Here is an 18,913-nt window from a genome sequence, read left to right as displayed (position 1 = left end):
CCCCCGCTCCCTCCAAAAAAAGGAGGTCAGATCTGTAGAGATAAATAAGAAACGGCTTAACCAGGAAGCAGAAGAAGACAAAAGAGGAGGGAAAGCAAAGCAGTGGGGACATTTGATGCCTGAGGAGGAGCAGGGGGGACGAAGAAGTGCTGGGTGGATGTAGAGCTTCAGTAGGTTCGATCAACTGGTACAGACCAGGTCTCTCTCTCTCACACACACACACGCGCACACACACACACACACACAGCAGACAAATCAGTGCTTAAAATGCTTCATCAGGTCGCCTCTCTGCTAAAAACTTTTCACCAACAAATTTACCATTCGAACATCTTCCCTCCACCTTCCCCCGTGTTCCGATGCAAAAACAACCTAAAAGTTTAAGACCAAATCAAATTTCCATGCATTTTTTTTTCCTCCCCCCTCAAAATCGAGAGAGTGATATTCAGTTTTTCATTTTTAAAAACAGACCGCACCCTGGAGTAGTATTCACAAAGAAAAAGAGGGAAAAGAAAACGACAAAAAAAAAAGAAAAAAAAAGCCTGTTGTCAAATATTTGTTCAATTACAATGTGTACAGTTATACAGCAGATTCACATTTTCATTTTTAAAATATACAGGTTTGGACATCATGCAACAACAGCAGGTCCCATTACAAAAAAAGTAACAAAAAAATAATATTAATAATAATAATCATTAAGTTAAAAAAAAAGGGATTAAAATCTTTAAACTATAGCAGAACAATATACAACAACCTTAAATTAAATACATTTACAACAAGAGATGTTTTAAAGACTGCCAGCTAGTTTCAAGAAAAAGAAATCTATCAATAATAATAATAATAATAATATTTGTAAAGGTCTTCTCATTTTTAGAAAATACTTCAGATTGATTGGAAGTGAAAAAAGGAGGCTGTGCATTGCATGAGTGCCATCAGTCAGTCAGTCAGTCAGTCAGCTTTCCCCTGAACACACCAACACAACACCAAAGAGCTTAACGAGAGAAGTGGGGAGCGCTCGCCAACGACACCTTCATGCCAGGAGGAAAATCTAATTTAACACACACAAAAACGCACACACGCACGCTCACACATGATTGGTGATTTCTGATTTATTTGTTTGCTTTTTTTTTTTATTGTTGCCGTCGTTTGCTTGCTTTTGCCGGAGTAGTGCAGAATCAAACGCGCGCACGCATACGTATTCAGACGGCGGCGTGCGCGGCGGCCTCACAGTACCCGTTTTTTTTTTAGTGTGTTTCAGTGTGTTCGACATGAACTCCTGTTGCCTGTGGAACCGGTGAGGCCGGCGATGGGAGTGTCGTATCTGGGGTGAAACATAGACACACGCAGAAATTTCTTCCAAAAACAACAAAATAATAATAATAATAATAATAAAGAATTAAAAAAAAAGACACTTAGGGAGGGAGCCGTGTCCTCAGACGCCACACACACACACACACACACACACGCATGCATGCACACGCGCACACACACACACACACACACGCACACACACAAAAAAACAACAGAAGAGAACTAACGCCAAATCGTTATGGGACTTCAAAATAAAATAAAACATAAACCCCCAAACAGACGGTAAAAATAAGTCAGTAGTAACATTTTCATGTGCTATTAAAGTGCGGTTGAATGAGATGTCGCAACGAATAAGAACATGACTCACTTAAACCCCCGACCGCTTAACTCTGCCACCTTCCTCTCACCTCCCCAAGCCTCTCAAACCCGACAATCAGACTCTACTTCCATAACTCCTGGGAGCTGTCCTCGATCGCCCAATCCCTGACATTGGGCAGCGCCAGCGGCTCGCTCTTCACCGACAGCGAGTTCACCAGTTCGCAGTGGAACTTGCGGATGTGTCGGTAGAGGTCCCCGGACTGCGTGAAGCGCCGCTCGCACCACTTGCACGCGTGCGGCTTCTCGCGGGTGTGCACTACCGCGTGGCGGCTGAGGTTGTGAGAGTACTGGAAGCTCTTGCCGCAGGTGGTGCAGGTGTAGGGCTTCTCACCCGAGTGCGTCCGCTCGTGGCGCTTCAGCGTGTACATGCAGGAGAAGGTCTTGCTGCAGATGGTGCAGGTGGGCACGTTGACGTCCCCGGCGGGCTTGGAGCGGATGCCCTCCTGCTCCCTGAAGTGGGAGCTGAGGTGGAGCTGCAGGATGTGCGGCGAGGGGAACACCTTGTTGCACAGCGGGCACATGAAGATCTGGGTGTGCTGGGCTGACAGCATGTTGGAGACGTAAGGCAGCAGCGAGTTGTCCATGCTGGCCGCTTCGGCCTGGGCGTGCTCGTTCTCCCCCCCCAGGATGTCCTCGTTGGCAGCAGCCGAGGCCGGGGGCTTCTCGTCCCTCTCCAACTCCGACGCCAGAGATGCCTCGCGCAGCGCCGACAGGTGGGCCTCCAGACCCAGCCGCCTCTGGGCCGACAAGGGCCCGCCCACACCGTGGTGGCTCAGGCATCCGTTGGCGCTGGGAACCTGCGTCTTACCGAGGCCGCTGTGCTCCATGTTGTAGTCACCCCCGCCCAGTTCCTCGTCTTCGTCGGAGGCCACCCCCCTCTCTACCTTCACCCTCACCGCCAGCGGGCTCTGCAGACTGTCCGGCGTAGCCGCACCACTGAAGTAAGACTGATGGTGGTTGCTAACGGCAATGGGCTTCACCGACAGGTCCAGGACGCAGTCGGCCGCGTCGTTCGACACTCTCCTGCCCCTGTGGCCGGCGCGGGAGCTGATGGAGCGGTGGGATCTCTGGGAGAGCGACCCAGTGGAGCTGCTGGGGCTGCCGGCGGGCGACAGCGCCTTGCTCCCCTCTCCCAGGCCTTCACCTGACTGGCTCGCCGCCTCTCCATGCCCCGGACTGGCCGCAGCCCCGCCCGGCGTCCCTGGTCTGTCTGCCGACGGCAACCGCAGCCACAGCTGGCTTCCCTCGGCCTTCCCCTCCTCCTCTTCGTCACTGTGTAGCAGGTCGGCCGTTGCGGGCTGCCCCGTCGACCCGTCAGACAAACTGTCGGCCTTGTCGGAGCAGCTGGAGCCGCCGTCATCCTCCCTGCGTGTGCTGTCCGCCTCCGCCGTGGCCTTCTGCTTCAAGCGCTTCTTGCACACCTTCACGATGTCGTACATGTGCAAGTAGCTGGCCGCCGCCAGCACGTCCTCCACGGGAAGGTCCTGGAACTGCAGCTTGCCCTCGTACATGAACTCCAGCAGCAGGGAGAAGGCCGGCGCCGTCACGATGTCGCTGTTGAGATGCACCACGTCTCGCTTGTCCAGCTGGTCCTTGTAGAACAGGTGGAAGTACATGCTGCAGGAGGCCAGCACGGCGCGGTGGGCGCGGAACTGGGCATCGCCCACCAGCACCATGGAGTCGCACAGGAAGCCCTGGTGCCGCTGCTCGCTCAGACACTGGAGTAGATGTCTGCTGTGGTCTGGGAACTCCATCCTGCCGTCCTCATAACCTGCAGCCGGGAACACAGAGGACACACACAGTGAGTGTGTGCGTTTGTCTTTTAAATGGTCGCTAATAAGAAGCCGAACGGTGCAATAAGCTGAACGCGCACCGAAAATTAAATGAACAATTCCAGAACACTTGGAAATTTTAGCTAAACTTGAAATCAGGACTTTTTGAATTCAAGACTAAATATTATTGTTTTTAATCCTTGCAGTTATGCAGTTACAATTAAATTTTAGAAGTTGAAAAAGGTAAATGGAGAACAAGACATGGTACAAGACAGAGGAAAAAAGAAACATCACGAGCAGAGAAAATCACCGGGAGGAAAAAAACAAGCGCATTTTTAAAATTTGAAAACAGCAAAGATAAAAAAAAGACATTTCCCACATTTGGTAATATTTTTTATCTAAAATGCAACACATTTTTTAATTATTGCTCAGATTCTTTCTGTAAATATTTAACTCATTCAAATATGAAAAACATTCAGAAAAATGTAGATAAAAAGGCTGAATATCGACTTGTCCATGTTTTTTTTTTTCCGAACCACGACTTAATCTCAGATAAACCTCCAGAGACAGATTCCTCCACTCAGTCTTCCTGCAGCTCTCCAACTCCTCTGCTTGCACTCCTGGATTGTCGCTGCTCCTACGCTGGTTATTTTTATTAACCCACTTTGGCCTGGCCTGGCGCAGCCCTTTTAGGTAACCAGCTTTCAGCTGCGCGCTCTGTCCGCACGTACACGCACACACACAAACACACACACACTCTGAGCACCATCCTACCTACCTACCTACAAACCACCTCCACAGACTAAGTCAGGAAGAAAAACTGGCTGAATGGAAAAAACAGAAGAAGGTCCAGAAATTTAAAAAGCTTGTCCTTCGTTTAACCAGAGAGCGCCAGCTTAAGATCTGAGATAAGGCGAGGAGGAAAGGATGGAGAATGTTAATATTGTCTAAACCAGAGGAGAAAAAAAAAGTGAATTTAATTCAATTTACCTCGTTAAAATGAGGGTTTCGGGAGCTGAAAGTTTGACAATAGAAGAGGAAGAAAATTAAATGAGCAATACATTAAAAAAAAAGTCCCACCTGTTAACCAAGTTGATTTGTCCTGCCTGAGAAAATACATGGGTCCCGCTCTGCGCTGTGTTAACCCGAGCGGTTCAGTCGCCTCATTTGAATGAAGCTGAAGCAGGAATGCGAGCGTGTGCGTCTACGGGCTGTGTACGTGTGTGTGTGCGCTCGCCCTCTGGCTCGCTCAGACTGCTTTTAATGAGGCGACTTACGGGGGGACAAGGGTGTACCACCTCCCACCTCCTCCTTCTCCTCCCCAACACCCACCCCTGTGTCCAGCCAAACCCCCCTCTCTGCCACCTCCTCAGACACACACACACACACACACACACGCACGCACACACACCATTCGTCCCTTACGCACTCCTTCCCATCTGAATCTTACGAGGAAAAAAAAAGAAAAAACTCCCTGCACATCCGCCCCGCAGAAGAAACTGCCCTCTTCCTCAACCCTCCCACCCACCACCAAGAAGAGAAGATTTACAATACAATCACTGTAAGTGCCCTGCTCGTCACAGCATCAATCCTAATCCTTAAAGATGGCTAAAAATAAAGACGCCGGCGATGGCGGCGGTGGTGGCGGCAGCGGCAGGGAGCTGGGGAGGGAGTCGGCGGTGGTGGTGGCCACCCTGCCCCTAACCCCGGGCCCGGGCCAGCCGACTCCGTCAAGGCAGGGGTCTGCGAGAGGAGACACACACACACACACACACAAGGAGGGCAAGGGAGGGAGCGGCTGGGACGGCCGGGGAGGGAGGCTTACCCACATCTGATCCAGCTGACGGGGGCCATATGGCAGCTGCTAGCCAGATAAAGAGATTAAGACTAGGAGGGAGTGCGATTACAGCTGTCTAGCCAATTCAGGCAGCTCAAATCTGCAACTTCTAAATTAGTCTTCCTCTACTCCAGCCGACAGGAAGGGGAGAGAAGCGGGCAAGACCGGGACTGCGCATGCTTTCAAGTAATACCGAAACGCGACAAAATCGACTGGAAACGGACAAAAAGAAAAATACAGAATCTGATTATTCGGATTAAATAAGCACTTATTTCGGTTTAAGATGTACTTTTGTGTTTTGATTTAATAAGTAGTGGATTTATTTTCATTTTTTTGTACTTATGTTACATCTGTAAAAGTTGCACAAAATTGAAAGATTACTTTACCTTGTGCTTTCTGCTTGGATTATATTAAATAAATACATGGAAAGTGTCCAAAACATATTAGAGCAGGAGCTTTAAACTCAGACTAAAAACTGAAAAACAACACTGGCAGCAGCAACTACTTTTACCGTTTACCGCTAACGTACCCACTACCATCCTCACATAGCACTCAAAAAAGCTTGACACGCAGGGAAAACCTCCAGAAAAAAATAACTACTCCTCTATATACCGGACTGTATCTAGGCATCACACACACACACACACACACACACACACACAGAAACGATACCTGCAGCAGCAGTACGCATCAACTTGATTAACTCCAGTGTGGCAGGATAGCCGGGCTCGCTCTCTCTCTGACTGGCTGTGTATCCTTCTCACTCTGAATCAATGAGTGGGTAGAAGAGCAGAGCAGAAGATGAGGGGAGGCAGGCGGAGGAAAGGAGAGAGAAAAAAAAAAACGAAGGGAAAAAAAACAAATAAACAAAAAAAAACAACAGCACGCTGTTCAAACTGCAAGGGACAGATGCAAAGTGGAGGAGATGTTGGAGGGGGAACGAGATACCACCTCCCTCCTCTTTCTCCTCCTCCTCCGCCTCCTCCTCCTTCTTCTTCTAACCAGCGCTGATCGCCGCGCACACACACACAAACGCAGCGCTAACTCTCCCAGGCTGCCGCTGAGACTCACAATAAAGGATCGGGGAGGGAGGTGGGGGGAGGTGGAGGGACGGAGGAGGAGGTGGGGTGGATGGCAGCCTGTCAGCTGCTCTGACATCATCCTCAGATGGAGATGCTACCTCCAGCTGTGCTCTTTCTACAGCCATATGCTGCCTCCTCTACACTCCTGCCACCAGACTCCTCTTTCATTCTACCAACACTCCACAACTTTGTCCCCCCCACCCCCCACCACCCCTCATCCCACCTCCTCCTACCCCCACCACCCTTCCCTTTTGCTCTCTCTCTCTCTGGGAAGAACAAGAAAAGCTACTAAATGCAGTGGGATGCTGATTTGTGTCATCATTAAACTAGAGGAGAGCTACCTTCCAGAGAGAAAAGGGAAAGTTTGCCCAAAAAAAAAAACACCAAAATGAATTGAGGCTAAAAACTTTTTTTTTTTTCCCTTTCCTGAACTGTTTTGGATGTTTTTAAATGCAGCTCCTTCCAGTAAGCATAAACAAAGGCCAGCACAGCACATTCGCAACTGACAAACGCACGCAGCTGATATTGTTTCCCACTTTTTTACGGTTCAGCGCCGCTGCGCCTCGTCTTGTATTCATTCACTCCGTCATTTTATTCATTCATCAAACTGTGCCCCTCTCTCTCTCTCCCCCAACTCCCACTCGCAACCCCTCTCCACCTCCTCTGTTTCGGACAAAGATGAAATGAGGGGAAAACAATGAGAACAAGTCGTAAATAAGGAGCTCAAAAAGAAGAAAAAAAATGCAGATGGGGAGCAACTTATTATGAGCTTGTTATTTTGCTCTCGTTTCAGCTTTGAAAGTGCACAATTTTGCAGGAGATTGTCCATTTTATTTGGTAAAGATCTTAATGTCTTTTCACGAGAAAAATAAAGAAATAAATGATGTATAAAGTTTAAAGTTTAAGCAGCTCTTTACATTAACAATAACAGCTGGAGAAACTTTAGATTCACAAATTGAAATTCCAGTTATCCTCTTATGTTTTCTGTGAGGAACATGTGGGAAGGGAACTTTGGTCACTTTGCTTGGCATCAAATTAATTGTATTTTCCACCATAGGAGCATTATGAAGGACATTCTTTTATTTACTTTGAGCCTGAAAGGTTTTTGAAACTATGTTACACCTTGACCTGTAACATCTTTGTAAATGTAAAGCTTCAGATAACTTTACCTGCTGTCTAATTTATAAGAGCATGAATATACGATTAGTTGTATAAGGATTATAAGAGTAAAGCTATTATAGCTGCAAATAAATTATTAATTACAAATGTAGTATTTATATTTGTTTTATAGAGCTTTTTAATATTTACCTTTAAATAATTAAAGTTTTGCGCTGATCAGAAAAGTAAAAAAAAAAAAAGCTACACGTTTAAAACAAACTTTAGATTAACTTTAGAAATGCCTCTTTAGGTAGAGCTATTTATTACATGCGTTTCTGTGCGTAATGAAGAAGTAAATAACTTCCAATAAATTACCCTGATTGTTTAAGTTGGTTTCGGGTACCGCAGCCTTCCTTAAGCACAGTTTAAGCCTTGTTTGCTGGGGGGAAATTAGCTTAAAAGTCGAAGTGGTGTTACAGCTGCCGAACGGGAGCGGGCTGTTATTAATTTCTCACCAGAAGACACAACAAACAAACCCGGAGACACACTGACCCACGCAGCTAGCTGTAGCCCCGGCCACGGCTAACAAAAGTAAAGACGGTCCGGGGCTCCGGTAGTCCTGAGCTATTTACGGTTGTTCCGAAGGCCCGGGTGCTATGACAACAGCTGGTGAAACACCGCGGAGGGACGGCCAACATAGCGACCGTTAGAGCGAAGAGACAACACGGTCATGCTAAGGAAGGTTTAGCTACTTTTCCCCTCCTCCGTAACCCTCCTTTAATAGGACTCCCGTATCGGAGGCAACACTTACAGACAACAAGGTCCTCCTCCGTCAATTCCCCCCGTCTTCTTCTGCTTCTTCTTTTCCTTCCCTTCGGAGACCAAACTAGGTTGACTTTGGACTAATTTCCATAGCAGGCTGCCAGGTCGAGCGGGCGCTTTGCAGGAACAGGGGGAGTGTAGCACTCTGCGGCGGCCAGATGTTTCCGAGCTTGTTGCTGCTGAACTCGAGCCGGGGAAGGAGGCGAGTTGACTGGCACGGCACGGAAGCCAGTGGTGCCGGCGAGGAGGAGGAGGAGGTGGAGGAAAAAAGTCAAGGCCGTCTCACAGTGGAGGAGTGAGAGAGGGAGGGATATGTCTTCTTTTTCTCTCGTTGGCGTAGGTTGACACCAGGCAACAACAGCAGCGGCGGCGGCAGCAGCAGTACACACACAGTGAGGAGGCAGGAAAAGAAGACGCTGGGCCAAACCAACTGGTTCTGCGAGTCAGCGGGGCGGACTTACTGGCGCAGCACAGAGCGAGTGGAGAGAGGCGCGATGCGCTCTGGGTACTGTAGTCAAGGAGGAAGGGTGGGGGTGATGGGGAGGAGGCGGAGCTGACGAGAGCAGGTGCACCACCTTGACTAAAAAACACACAGCTGGTTTCAATGTAGCTGGATACTGCCTAATGTATGATTGTTGGAATAACAGGAATATACACTCAGGTCTTAATCAGTGGCATAACAGCTGTGCCTCCACCAGAAGTGCCTGTTTAGTCCTCATAATGAGTAAACAGATGTAATAAATGAGTCGTATGGTAGCACACTGCATTCGTAAGCAAATCTGAGTCCTTTTCAGTCATGGAGAGAAAAGAGAGGCAAGTACCTATTTTTAATAAAGCAACCGGTAAGATACATTTTGGAAGTGTAATTATTTTCTATTGAAATAATTAGCATTTTATTATGTATGTCACTTTTCAAATGTAATGTTCAATAAAGGCTGAATTCTAGCAAAATCACATGCAGATATGGTGATAACGTATAGACATTTTGATTATAACTTAACTGAATAAGGTTCAGCTTTCCTATTTGTTATATATGATGTATAGCACAGAATGTTAGCCATTTAATTTGTTAAAATAAACCAAGCAGCTCAGTTTGTAAATATAATGTTTAGTTATGGTTAAATATTAACAACAAACAATATCCTAGCTAAGTATATTAAATAGAATTAAACTAATATTGGTTCACTCAAGTGTTATTTCCATTTATCTTGTGAAAAGTCCATCAAAGAACTGTAAGATTTATATTGATCATGTGTCATATATTATATTACTCAATCCCTAGGACTTCTGCACTGGAGGGCATGTTTAATACAGTGCAATGAAACAAAAGTTAAAAGAAGAAACAAGCATGCCAACAACCTTCAAAAACCAATCAAAAATGCTAAAAAGGTCCGAAAAAATATAATATTTTTTATATTATTTTATAATAGTATATAATTTGTCCATATATCAACTGTTTTAATAAATAACATTGTTTGATTTTGTTTAGTATGTTTTATGAATTCATGTATCAACAAATTTAAAATAAAGCCTAGCTGTGCAATGTTATTAAGCTTGTGGTTAACAAAGTTTCTGTGTGATAGCAATTATGTTTGTTTTCTTCCACCTTTAAATAGTTTAGCAAATGTGCTAATAATGAAGTTGCTATCAAGCTTAGCTTCTTAACCCTAAAATAGTCATTGTCATTTCAGCTGCAGTTATCAAAGAAAATGTTATTCTACTTTGTTCTAGAAGTTTAAAAGGTTTATTAGTATTTCAGTAATGTTTTATTAGTTTGGGGTTAGGGCACAAAATACAAGTGAAATGGTAACAAACCCCACACAGGTTGTAAGTGTTGTTCATTGTTGCCTCAATGTTAATAATCTCAGCGTGCTAGCAAGGGTAACTTTAGCATTAGCATAGTTGCTAAAACTGGCCAAAAACTTAAATTCTTACTCCTACACAGAAAATCTTAAACACAAGTCTGATGAGAGCTTTTAACTTTTATTGCTACAGAAACACAGACTTGTCAAACTTGTAATTTGCCTCTAAAATCTCATGTGGGATAAAAGTATTCCTCAAGCTGGTTTCCAAATAAATATGTTTTAAAGACCATAGAATAATATCAGTTAAAGGAAACCATCCAGAGTTCCACTTATCCACCACTAAAAGTAACTTTTGCATCTTCAAAACATTTTCGGAACATGAATAAGCTCCAAAACATATAATATTTTCAGCACCCGAATAAAAGAACAAGGAGTAGCTTTGCATGAAGAAACTGATGTAAACGTCGCAGCTTTTCTGTGCTGGCTGAGAGGTTTTAGCTCTCCCTGGAGACGCATGACTGGCACTTTAATGGGAGACCTATGACTCGCTTTGCCTTTTAACGCCGAGGCTTTGTGTGGCAAGGCTTGTTTAACCTGTAAGAGGCTGTTTACAATAATCAAATTGTACTCCACATTAACGCTTGTGTTCACACTCACTGACAGGTGCGCTTAAAATGTGCCGGTGTATTTATACCTGCCATGCGACATATTTTTCTCACATTATAGTCACTATGCGAGCATCAAATGGGGTTTCCACCATCACAAATCACAGATATGTCAATGAACTTATTCAGTTAAGACTGCTGCACCTTACACGTTTGCTTAAAACTTGTCTCAGATGTGGGTCACTGGGACAAAAACCCTTTTATCATATTTCTGCTTGTTAACAGAGGCCTGATGTAAAAGACAGAGAAAAGGTTTGGGCCGGTCTGTGTCTGCGTGTGTGTGTGTGTGTGTGTGTGTGTGTGTGTGTGTGTGTGTGTGTGTGTGTGNGTGTGTGTGTGTGTGTGTGTGTGTGTGTGTGTGTGTGTGTGTGTGTGTGTGTGTGTGTGTGTGTGTGTGTGTGTGTGTGTGTGTGTGTGTCTGCAGCCCTATTTGCATTCCTCAAACCTGTCCCAGTAAACTAATTGGCGTTACTAATAGATGGCTGGATGAACTGCAGCCCTGTATGATAATGAATTCACACGATCTGGTGTCATCGCTGAAGGACTAGTTAAAATGCAAATGAATGACGGCCCTGTTATGTGTCTATCAATTTGGGGGTCCGTGTTACTAGCATGTTACAATGAGCCCCTTGTTCATGCATGAAAGTTCAATTAGGGCCAACAAGCACACCGGCAATGAGCCTATAGGAGAAAATTGGATTTTAGGGGCAAAGATTTCAAAACTCTTGGCTAATTTGGATGATAAATATAAAGCAGTGCTACTATTTTAGAAGGTATAAACTCTTGTTTGGAGTAGCTCTTTCCCAGATAGCTTGAAATCTGGACTGTGCATCCATCTCAAGAAATTCCCATGCAGTTTTCCCAAACATCTGACACCTTTCCTGTGTTCCTCCCCTCCCTCCCTGTCCACTCATTGTTTTGCCGCGGCAGATGCCAGAACAGAGGCGTGCGTGTGTTCATGTCTGCGCAAGTGACCAGGAAAGCAGTGAGACATGTTGAAAGTAAAAATGTTGTTTTCTTTTGCAGCTGAAAAGTAATACTGAAATGGTTTTGGAAAAAAAAGGGCATGTAAAACACTCAGGTGAAAAGCAAGAGTTTATAATCATCTACAGGAAGTTTGGGTCAAGGTCTTCTACTTTAAACCAACAGAAAACAATAAAGCGTTTTATCTAGAAACAGTCTGAAATGTTTAGAGGGGAACAGCCAGACCTTCTTCAGATACTGTCACAGTGATAAAAACGGCACTGACACTTGCTTATTTCAGAAATGAGTTACACAGATGAAGACGGCTGAGTTTCAGGGCTGAAACCATAAACTAATTTGTCGTTTTAAAGTAAATGCAGCGCTGTTTCCAGCAGAAGTACTACTTTCCACCTCTGGAGGTCGCTGTAGATCCCATATTATCCACACAATTGTCTCCATTCAGAGCAGCTTAAAGTGGACTTTGTGCCTTAACATTTTGGTTCCAGCAGTGTTACTTACAGGACTTAAATCTAACCTACAGCTACACATCAGATTTTTTTTAAAACTTTTTTGTTGTTGTTACATTTCCTCTTTAATCTTGCAACACAACGTCCTCCGTGTGGCTATTATTTCTCCCCTGAAGCAAAGGAAAAGCAATTTACTTAAAAAGCTGACTAGACCTGAATCATTCCCACTGCAGATCCCCGTTACCAGCTTTCATCACATCTTTTCTGTCGACTGATTTTATATCCAAAGGTCTTCTACATGCAGCAGCTGTCGGAAAACACTTCTTCAGCAAATCAGAAACACATCGTCACAGTCCACTGACAATGCATACAATTGTATGCAGTGTTTTATTTAAAAACCTGAAAATGGTCAACCCCCTTTATTGTGACACCCCTAAAAAGTCCATTGCAACCAGTTATGTCTAAAGTAACCTAATGGGTAAATAGAGTCCGCCTGTTTTTGATTTAATTTCAGCATAAATCCTTTCGAGTTCGTCAGAGTACATTAGTGAACTAAAAACATCATAAAAACCAAGCAAGACAGCAGACAGATTAGAAATTACACTACGAAGTAGTTTAAAGAAAGGTTAGGGTATAAAATGATATAAACATCTCAACACACCTGTCCACTGAAACCGACATGTAACTGGAGGAGCCACAGTGATCTACAGCTCAGGTGGGAATAAAAGGTAAACTACCAAGAGATCCAGCAAACATTTAAAAGAAGGAGTTTTAAGGATCCACTGAGATCCTGATAAACGACATGAAAGTTTGAGGCTGTATATTGTCAAAATGTAAAACGGTTCATGCAGTATGAGTACATTTGCATGACTCTGTTAATGCAGTATCTCAACACGCTCAGGGGAAGTTTAAATACAATCTTACTAACAAAAGAAATAACAACCCATTTGTCACTGACCTTGGACTTACCAGTGAAAAATTGTTACTCTGAGCCTGAGGAGAAACCCTAATTTGTAGATTTTTGTTCTGGCGACTCGTTCAGCTCAGTTTCAGCTCAGCAGGGCGCCAAAATAAAACCAAGGAAACATTAAGAAAAGAAGCTCAGAGTGATAACAGGGAACAGTGTAAACATCATTATCTTTATTTTTCTTACCAATATCTCCTCTCAGACCCTTCACAGTGGTTTATCTGCCTGCGTTTTCCTGTTGTTTTATGAAGACTCTACCTTGGTCGGAGACGGACTGCTTCCTGTCTGTTTAAGAGTCTCTGAAACCTGAAGTCCCACGGCTTCCCTCATCATATCCATAATGGGGCTGCGCAAGAGGGGCTTCACTCTGGGACGCACTGGCTGGCAGACAGAGTCAAAAACGAAAAGATGGGGAGAGGGGCAAACAGATGTTTGAATCTCAGCCCGGGGGCATCTGAGATTAATCTATCCTCCCAGGCAGAGGCAGAACCAGAGAGGTAGAGGATGTAATAAAAAGGTTGGCTTTGAGTGAAACAGGCAGTACTGTACATATTGAGACATCTTCTCCCTTGCAGAGGTTCTGGAGCCATTCCAGGTCCCAGAGCCAAGCTGCCAATCAAACACACACGGTATGTTCTCACCTCTCTCCTATCAGTCGCACGCGGACGGTGTGAAAATGTCATCAATGTGTTTTTGTATATTTAGGTCCTAAGCAAGCACAGCAGGGAGACCTGCAACTTCTGTTTGTTTCTGTTCGGTTGAACAAAAGAAGTGGGATCCAATTATGGATTTCGTGTGGATTATGATGGAGGGAAAAAAGGTTTGAACTACGTCTAACTTCTGCTTCCAAGAATTTAGGTGTTCTTGCAATCATTTAATGTTGAGTTTAAAATGTTATTGATGCCCATTTACTCTGAATAAAATCAAGTGCTCTCAAGACTTCTAGCAGATATTTGAAAGATCTTCTTTGGACTCATTTTCCCTCATCACATTTTCTGTCCTGTTCTTGCACCTGACCATTACAGCATATTGTGCTGTGTGTGTACCTAAAAATGAGAAAAGTAAACAGGTGGAAAGTCATCAATTGTTTTCTGCTTAACCAACATCAAGTCACGGAGATAAGAGGCCTGGGAAACCAAAACCATCCCTCTCCAAAGGGACTTTTGGTGTTTTTGGGGGGTTTTCTTAGTGTCCTGTCTGGCAGTGTGGCAGTCAGAAATGTTGTCTGCGTGTCAAGATGAAGCTCAAGAGACTTACTTTCACAAGTGGAGCATTACAGCTTTTGTCATGATGCTCCACTTGATATACATATATAATACTTTGTTAGAAATTGCTCTGGGTTTATTTAAAATGAAATGTACACGGAGGCAAAAGTGAGGAAAGGAGAAAGGTGGGGACAGGGTTTAAAGGAAAAAAAGGAGATAGAAGTAGAGGCTAGAAAGATGCACAGAGAGAATACAAGTTAACACTAGCAGTCTGCCTCTAGACCTGAGAAAAGAGGAAAAAAAATAAAAAAAATGTTTTTTGTTGTTTTTGCCCAGACTCTGCTCTCTGTAGGAGGCATAATGGTCGGATGTCTGAAGCCTCTCGTCTAACTCCTTTCGATGCTAAAAAACAGAAACTCTACTTTTAAAAACCCATCCAGAGATAACAGAGCTCGTCACTCTGCCACGCTCCAGAGAGAGCTCATTACAGCTGCTTGTATCTGGGATCCGTTTCTCACACAATTGGGAGAACTTCACCTTTGGGCTCAGCAGTTTCTCCTCCCCAACAGACAGGATCCGTGTCCGTAAGACAGCAGCCTCTTCTGTCTCCTGCTCCATCCAACTGTTGAACAAGACACTTTAACTCTGACTGACCCAAAGCCCAACCCTTCCACCCAGATGGACAAATCCAGCTTTATTTGGTTGAGGACCGTTGCGTCAAACTTAGATGAGCTGACTCTCATCGCAGGCGTTTCAACACAATGGCGAACACTTTCAGTGCAGGCTGAGGGTCATGGCTTACAGCTACAAACATAATCACACTGAGACCCTGAGGTTCCCAGACACACTCTTCTCCATGACAACACGTTAAACACACATTACCGTCATCCTACGGTTGGTTATTCTGCATTGGCCCTTGACTCTGATCCTCAACGGTTAGTGCCCCGCAGATGTTAGATCAGGGGTGGGCAACTCCAGGCCTCGAGGGCCGGTCTCCTGCAACTTTTAGATGTGTCTCTACTTCAGCACACCTGAGTCAAATAATGAAGTCATTAGCAGGACCCTGGAGAACCTGACTGCACTTAGGAGGTGATTCAGCTATTGGATTCAAGCGTGTTGGACCAGGGAGGATTCTAAGAGTTTCAGGACACCGGCCCTCAAGGACCAGGATTGCCCACCGCTGTGTTAGATGCTTCTTTGCATCAGCAAAAGGGAAGACAAATGTATTTTTTGCAGCACCATTTATTCACAGGATCATTCAAAATGCTTCAAAACAAAGAGACATTTTTATGGGTAGAAGTTAGCAGCCTTCTGCGAAGCCTTGATGAACTTTTCAGGAAGTGATTCAGCACTTGTTTAATAAGACACTGCTGCAAATGCCAGACCACCAATCAGTGTATACATTTTCAGGTAATAATTGGCTAAAATATAATTTTGTGTCTATCAATGTTTCATATTCAAAACTTCATAAATACAAACTAGAATATTATTGAAAAGTCGATTTATTTCAGTAACTCCTTCACCAAGTGAAACGTGTTATATAGAGTAACATAGGCAAAGACTGATGTTTTAGCATCTTTATTTCTCTTAATTGTGTTGATTTTGTGCTAACAGCTCATGAAAACACAACATTCAAAATTAGGATATCACATCAGATCAATATATATATATATATATATACACACACACAAAAAAAATTAAAACAAAAATGTGGGCTTAATGAAAAGTATGTTTAAAACTGGCTTGAAGGTTGTTGTTTTATTTTTAGGATTTGTTTAATCTGACAAACAAGACTCATTGTGATGCATATTATAATTTACTGAATATGACTATATTCAGCTAAAAATGTGTTGTTACACTCTAGGGTAGAGTTAGTCTCTTCAGATCCAGATGTTAAATAATCTAATTTCCTTATTTAGCAAAGGAGGTTTGCTAAAACCTGTATTTGCTTCATAAATTGTCCGTCAGGTAAAGAAATGCAGGTTTATCCTTTGAGTTGCTGGAGGTTGTTTTCACCTTAATGACACAATAAGCAAATAAAAATAAATTTATGTGAAAACAGTTGAGTACTGGGCTGAACTAACGCAAAAAGCAGCCCAAATAAGAATGAAACCATCTTAACCTGAAGAAAACTTCCAAGGAATATTAAATCGGCTTGGATTGATAAACTGTGGAATAAGGTCCGTCCATACAGTTTTAACGATGATCATCTGATCCGGTGCGGCTCCTCTCGTAGGCGGCCTGGAAAGCAGCCATTTTGGCTGAGTGTAAAATATTCATGAACTATCAATGGTCGCCCATCTGACTGGCTTGGGAACAGCTGTTGGGTCCCTGTGCCTCTAGAGGTGCAGCATCTGTCCATCTGAGAGAGCAAATGTGGGTTTGTGTGAGCCGATGCTGGCGTTTACATGTGCGTTCCTGCATGTGTGTGTGCGTGCGCGTGTGTGTGTGTGTGTGTGTAGGGGCATGGGGACGAGTTAGGATGTGTGCGTGTGTGTGTGTGTTTGTGTCTCAGGGGGACAAGACATTAGGAGGAACAACTGTGTATTTAACTTGCTTATCTCCTCCAGATGGTGGAGGATTATTTTAGAGATGATCAAACAGCAAGTCTCAGTTTTATCAGGATTTGCACTTGCCAATCAAATATCGCTCTCATATGAAGACATAAATACAAGGTGAGGAGCACATTATGCAGTCGTCTCAGCACCGTGTGTGATGTGTTAAACGGAGTGTCTTTTTTCTGCATTTTCGCATGTAAAACCCAATCCAATCTTTAGGTATATTTTTGTGTCCGAGCATCAGCACATCACAGCTCTCTCTGAGCTGCGTCTTTGCGTTCGTGTGAAGCTCTCGGAAAACTGTGCAGCTTTGGCAGTGGTTGTATGATGGACATCTGGAAGCTAAATTGGTTAATGGCGCCTCCAAGCCAAGAGCCAGCCAGCCGTCTTCTAGCTGAGATAAAAGAGATGTGTGTGTATGCGTGTGCGTGTGTGTGTGTGAGCACGTTAGTAAAGTGGGGAGGTGGATTTGTGCTGAATTTTACATCTGGCCAGACGCTGAACCAAAAACGAACACCCCTGCTGGACAATTAAGAGCTTTTACCTTCCAGATTCATTATTTTGGGTGTTGTCTTCAGAGAATTTGCTAATGTAAAATCTAATAATTTGTCATCATGGGTGGAGATCTATAATAGCATCAGGTATCCGAATGAAGATGAAAATTCAGAGTATAAATTCAACTGGTTTCCGAAGAGGTGAACATTACATTTGCAGTACATCACAGTCTGACAGAAATGTAAGAAACTGTCTCTTCTTTTAGACATAGAATGCAAACAACTTCAGCGAGGACTACATATTTAAAAAATCTTGAGAAAATATTCTTTTTAAAGGGAGAGTTTGGCATCTTGGTCCTAGTTCTAGCAGGAAATCACCTTGTCTATGCTTCATATTGCTCTCAAAAGCGGTATAAAACAGTTTAAACACAAAGGGGTCTAGAAATGGGTGGAAACATGACACAAAACAAAACTCAAACGAATGTATTTAGGTGCTTAGTGATAAAGTTAGACACACAAAAGTCAAAATAAGGAGTGCCAAACTTCAAATCTACTCCAGGTATATGCAATTGTAAGTAAATACAATTAGATTTCCCGATTACTTAATGATTGTTTTGATGCTTTGCTGCACAAAGCAACAAAAACGAAATATTCCAACTCTAGGGATAAAACGGGTAAAACAATCAAATTAATCAAAACCACGTGTGACCTATGTGATTTTATAAGACTAGAGTGAATATAAATTCAGAACATTTGGGCAATACTACAGCCCACATTGATAAATGGGGATATCTGAGAGATCTTTCATCTGAGACAGATGACAGAGAAGAAAAGTCAGACCAAACATTCAACTTCAGAAAGAAGGAAAGAGAAAAACTTGATCAATTCATCATTCATTCATCTTTTTATGCTCGTCTAAAATGGAACACACTGCCAGAAAACTGCAAAATTGCCAAAACACTGAGTTCTTTTAAATGACGGCTTAAAACCTATTTGTTCATAGTTGCCTTTGATTTTTAATAACTGGAACATCGATCAATGTATTTGATCATTTGTTGATGGCATTTGACTAAATGTAATGTTTATGGCTTGTTTCACTGGTGACTGTATTGTGTTTTTATGGCGTAAAGCACTTTGAACTGCTTTGTTGCTAAAATGTGCTAAACTTGACTTGTCTTAGTGGGGAGCGGGATCTCTGGGCTTCCCTCCTAGACCCCTCAAACTGATGATGCCACCAACTCGATCAAGATGGAGGAGAACTTGATCAACTTCAGTCTGTTCAGAATCTAAGAGGAAAAATCAACATGTGCGGTACAAAGAGATTTCTGTGTTGTTCGTGCTATTTTGAAAATCCCGTGTCTGTGATCCAGGTATTAGCAGAAGTGAGGCCTGCTGCAGCTGCTATCTGTCCCCAGAATCCGCACACACACACACACCCACGCACGCACGCACACACACACACACACACACACACACACACACACACACACAC

At 43.7% G+C, this 18,913-nt stretch overlaps 1 protein-coding gene across 5 annotated transcripts; it reads right to left on the bottom strand.

Moving 5' to 3' along the window:
- Positions 1–64: 64 nt before the first annotated feature.
- zbtb18 (zinc finger and BTB domain containing 18) lies at positions 65–9,143 on the bottom strand. 5 transcript variants are annotated; one of them, XM_008429174.2, is made up of 2 exons: positions 8,287–9,143; positions 65–3,457 (listed from the first exon to the last, which is right to left on the bottom strand). In XM_008429174.2, the coding sequence occupies exon 2, from the start codon at positions 3,438–3,440 to the stop codon at positions 1,749–1,751; it is 1,692 nt and encodes a 563-aa protein (XP_008427396.1). In that variant the 5' UTR covers positions 3,441–3,457; positions 8,287–9,143; the 3' UTR covers positions 65–1,748. The 5 variants fall into 5 exon arrangements, with proteins under 5 accessions (XP_008427396.1, XP_008427397.1, XP_008427394.1 ...); XM_008429175.2 differs by lacking the exon at positions 8,287–9,143 and adding an exon at positions 7,851–8,241; XM_008429172.2 differs by lacking the exon at positions 8,287–9,143 and adding an exon at positions 5,968–6,285.
- Between the last annotated feature and the right edge of the window lie 9,770 nt (positions 9,144–18,913).

This window comes from Poecilia reticulata, linkage group LG15 (genome assembly GCF_000633615.1).
Source record: "Poecilia reticulata strain Guanapo linkage group LG15, Guppy_female_1.0+MT, whole genome shotgun sequence".
Classification (NCBI taxonomy): Eukaryota; Metazoa; Chordata; class Actinopteri; order Cyprinodontiformes; family Poeciliidae; genus Poecilia; species Poecilia reticulata.
The sequence above is the reverse complement of the archived record's forward strand: the minus strand, read 5'-3'. Positions and strand labels throughout refer to the sequence as shown.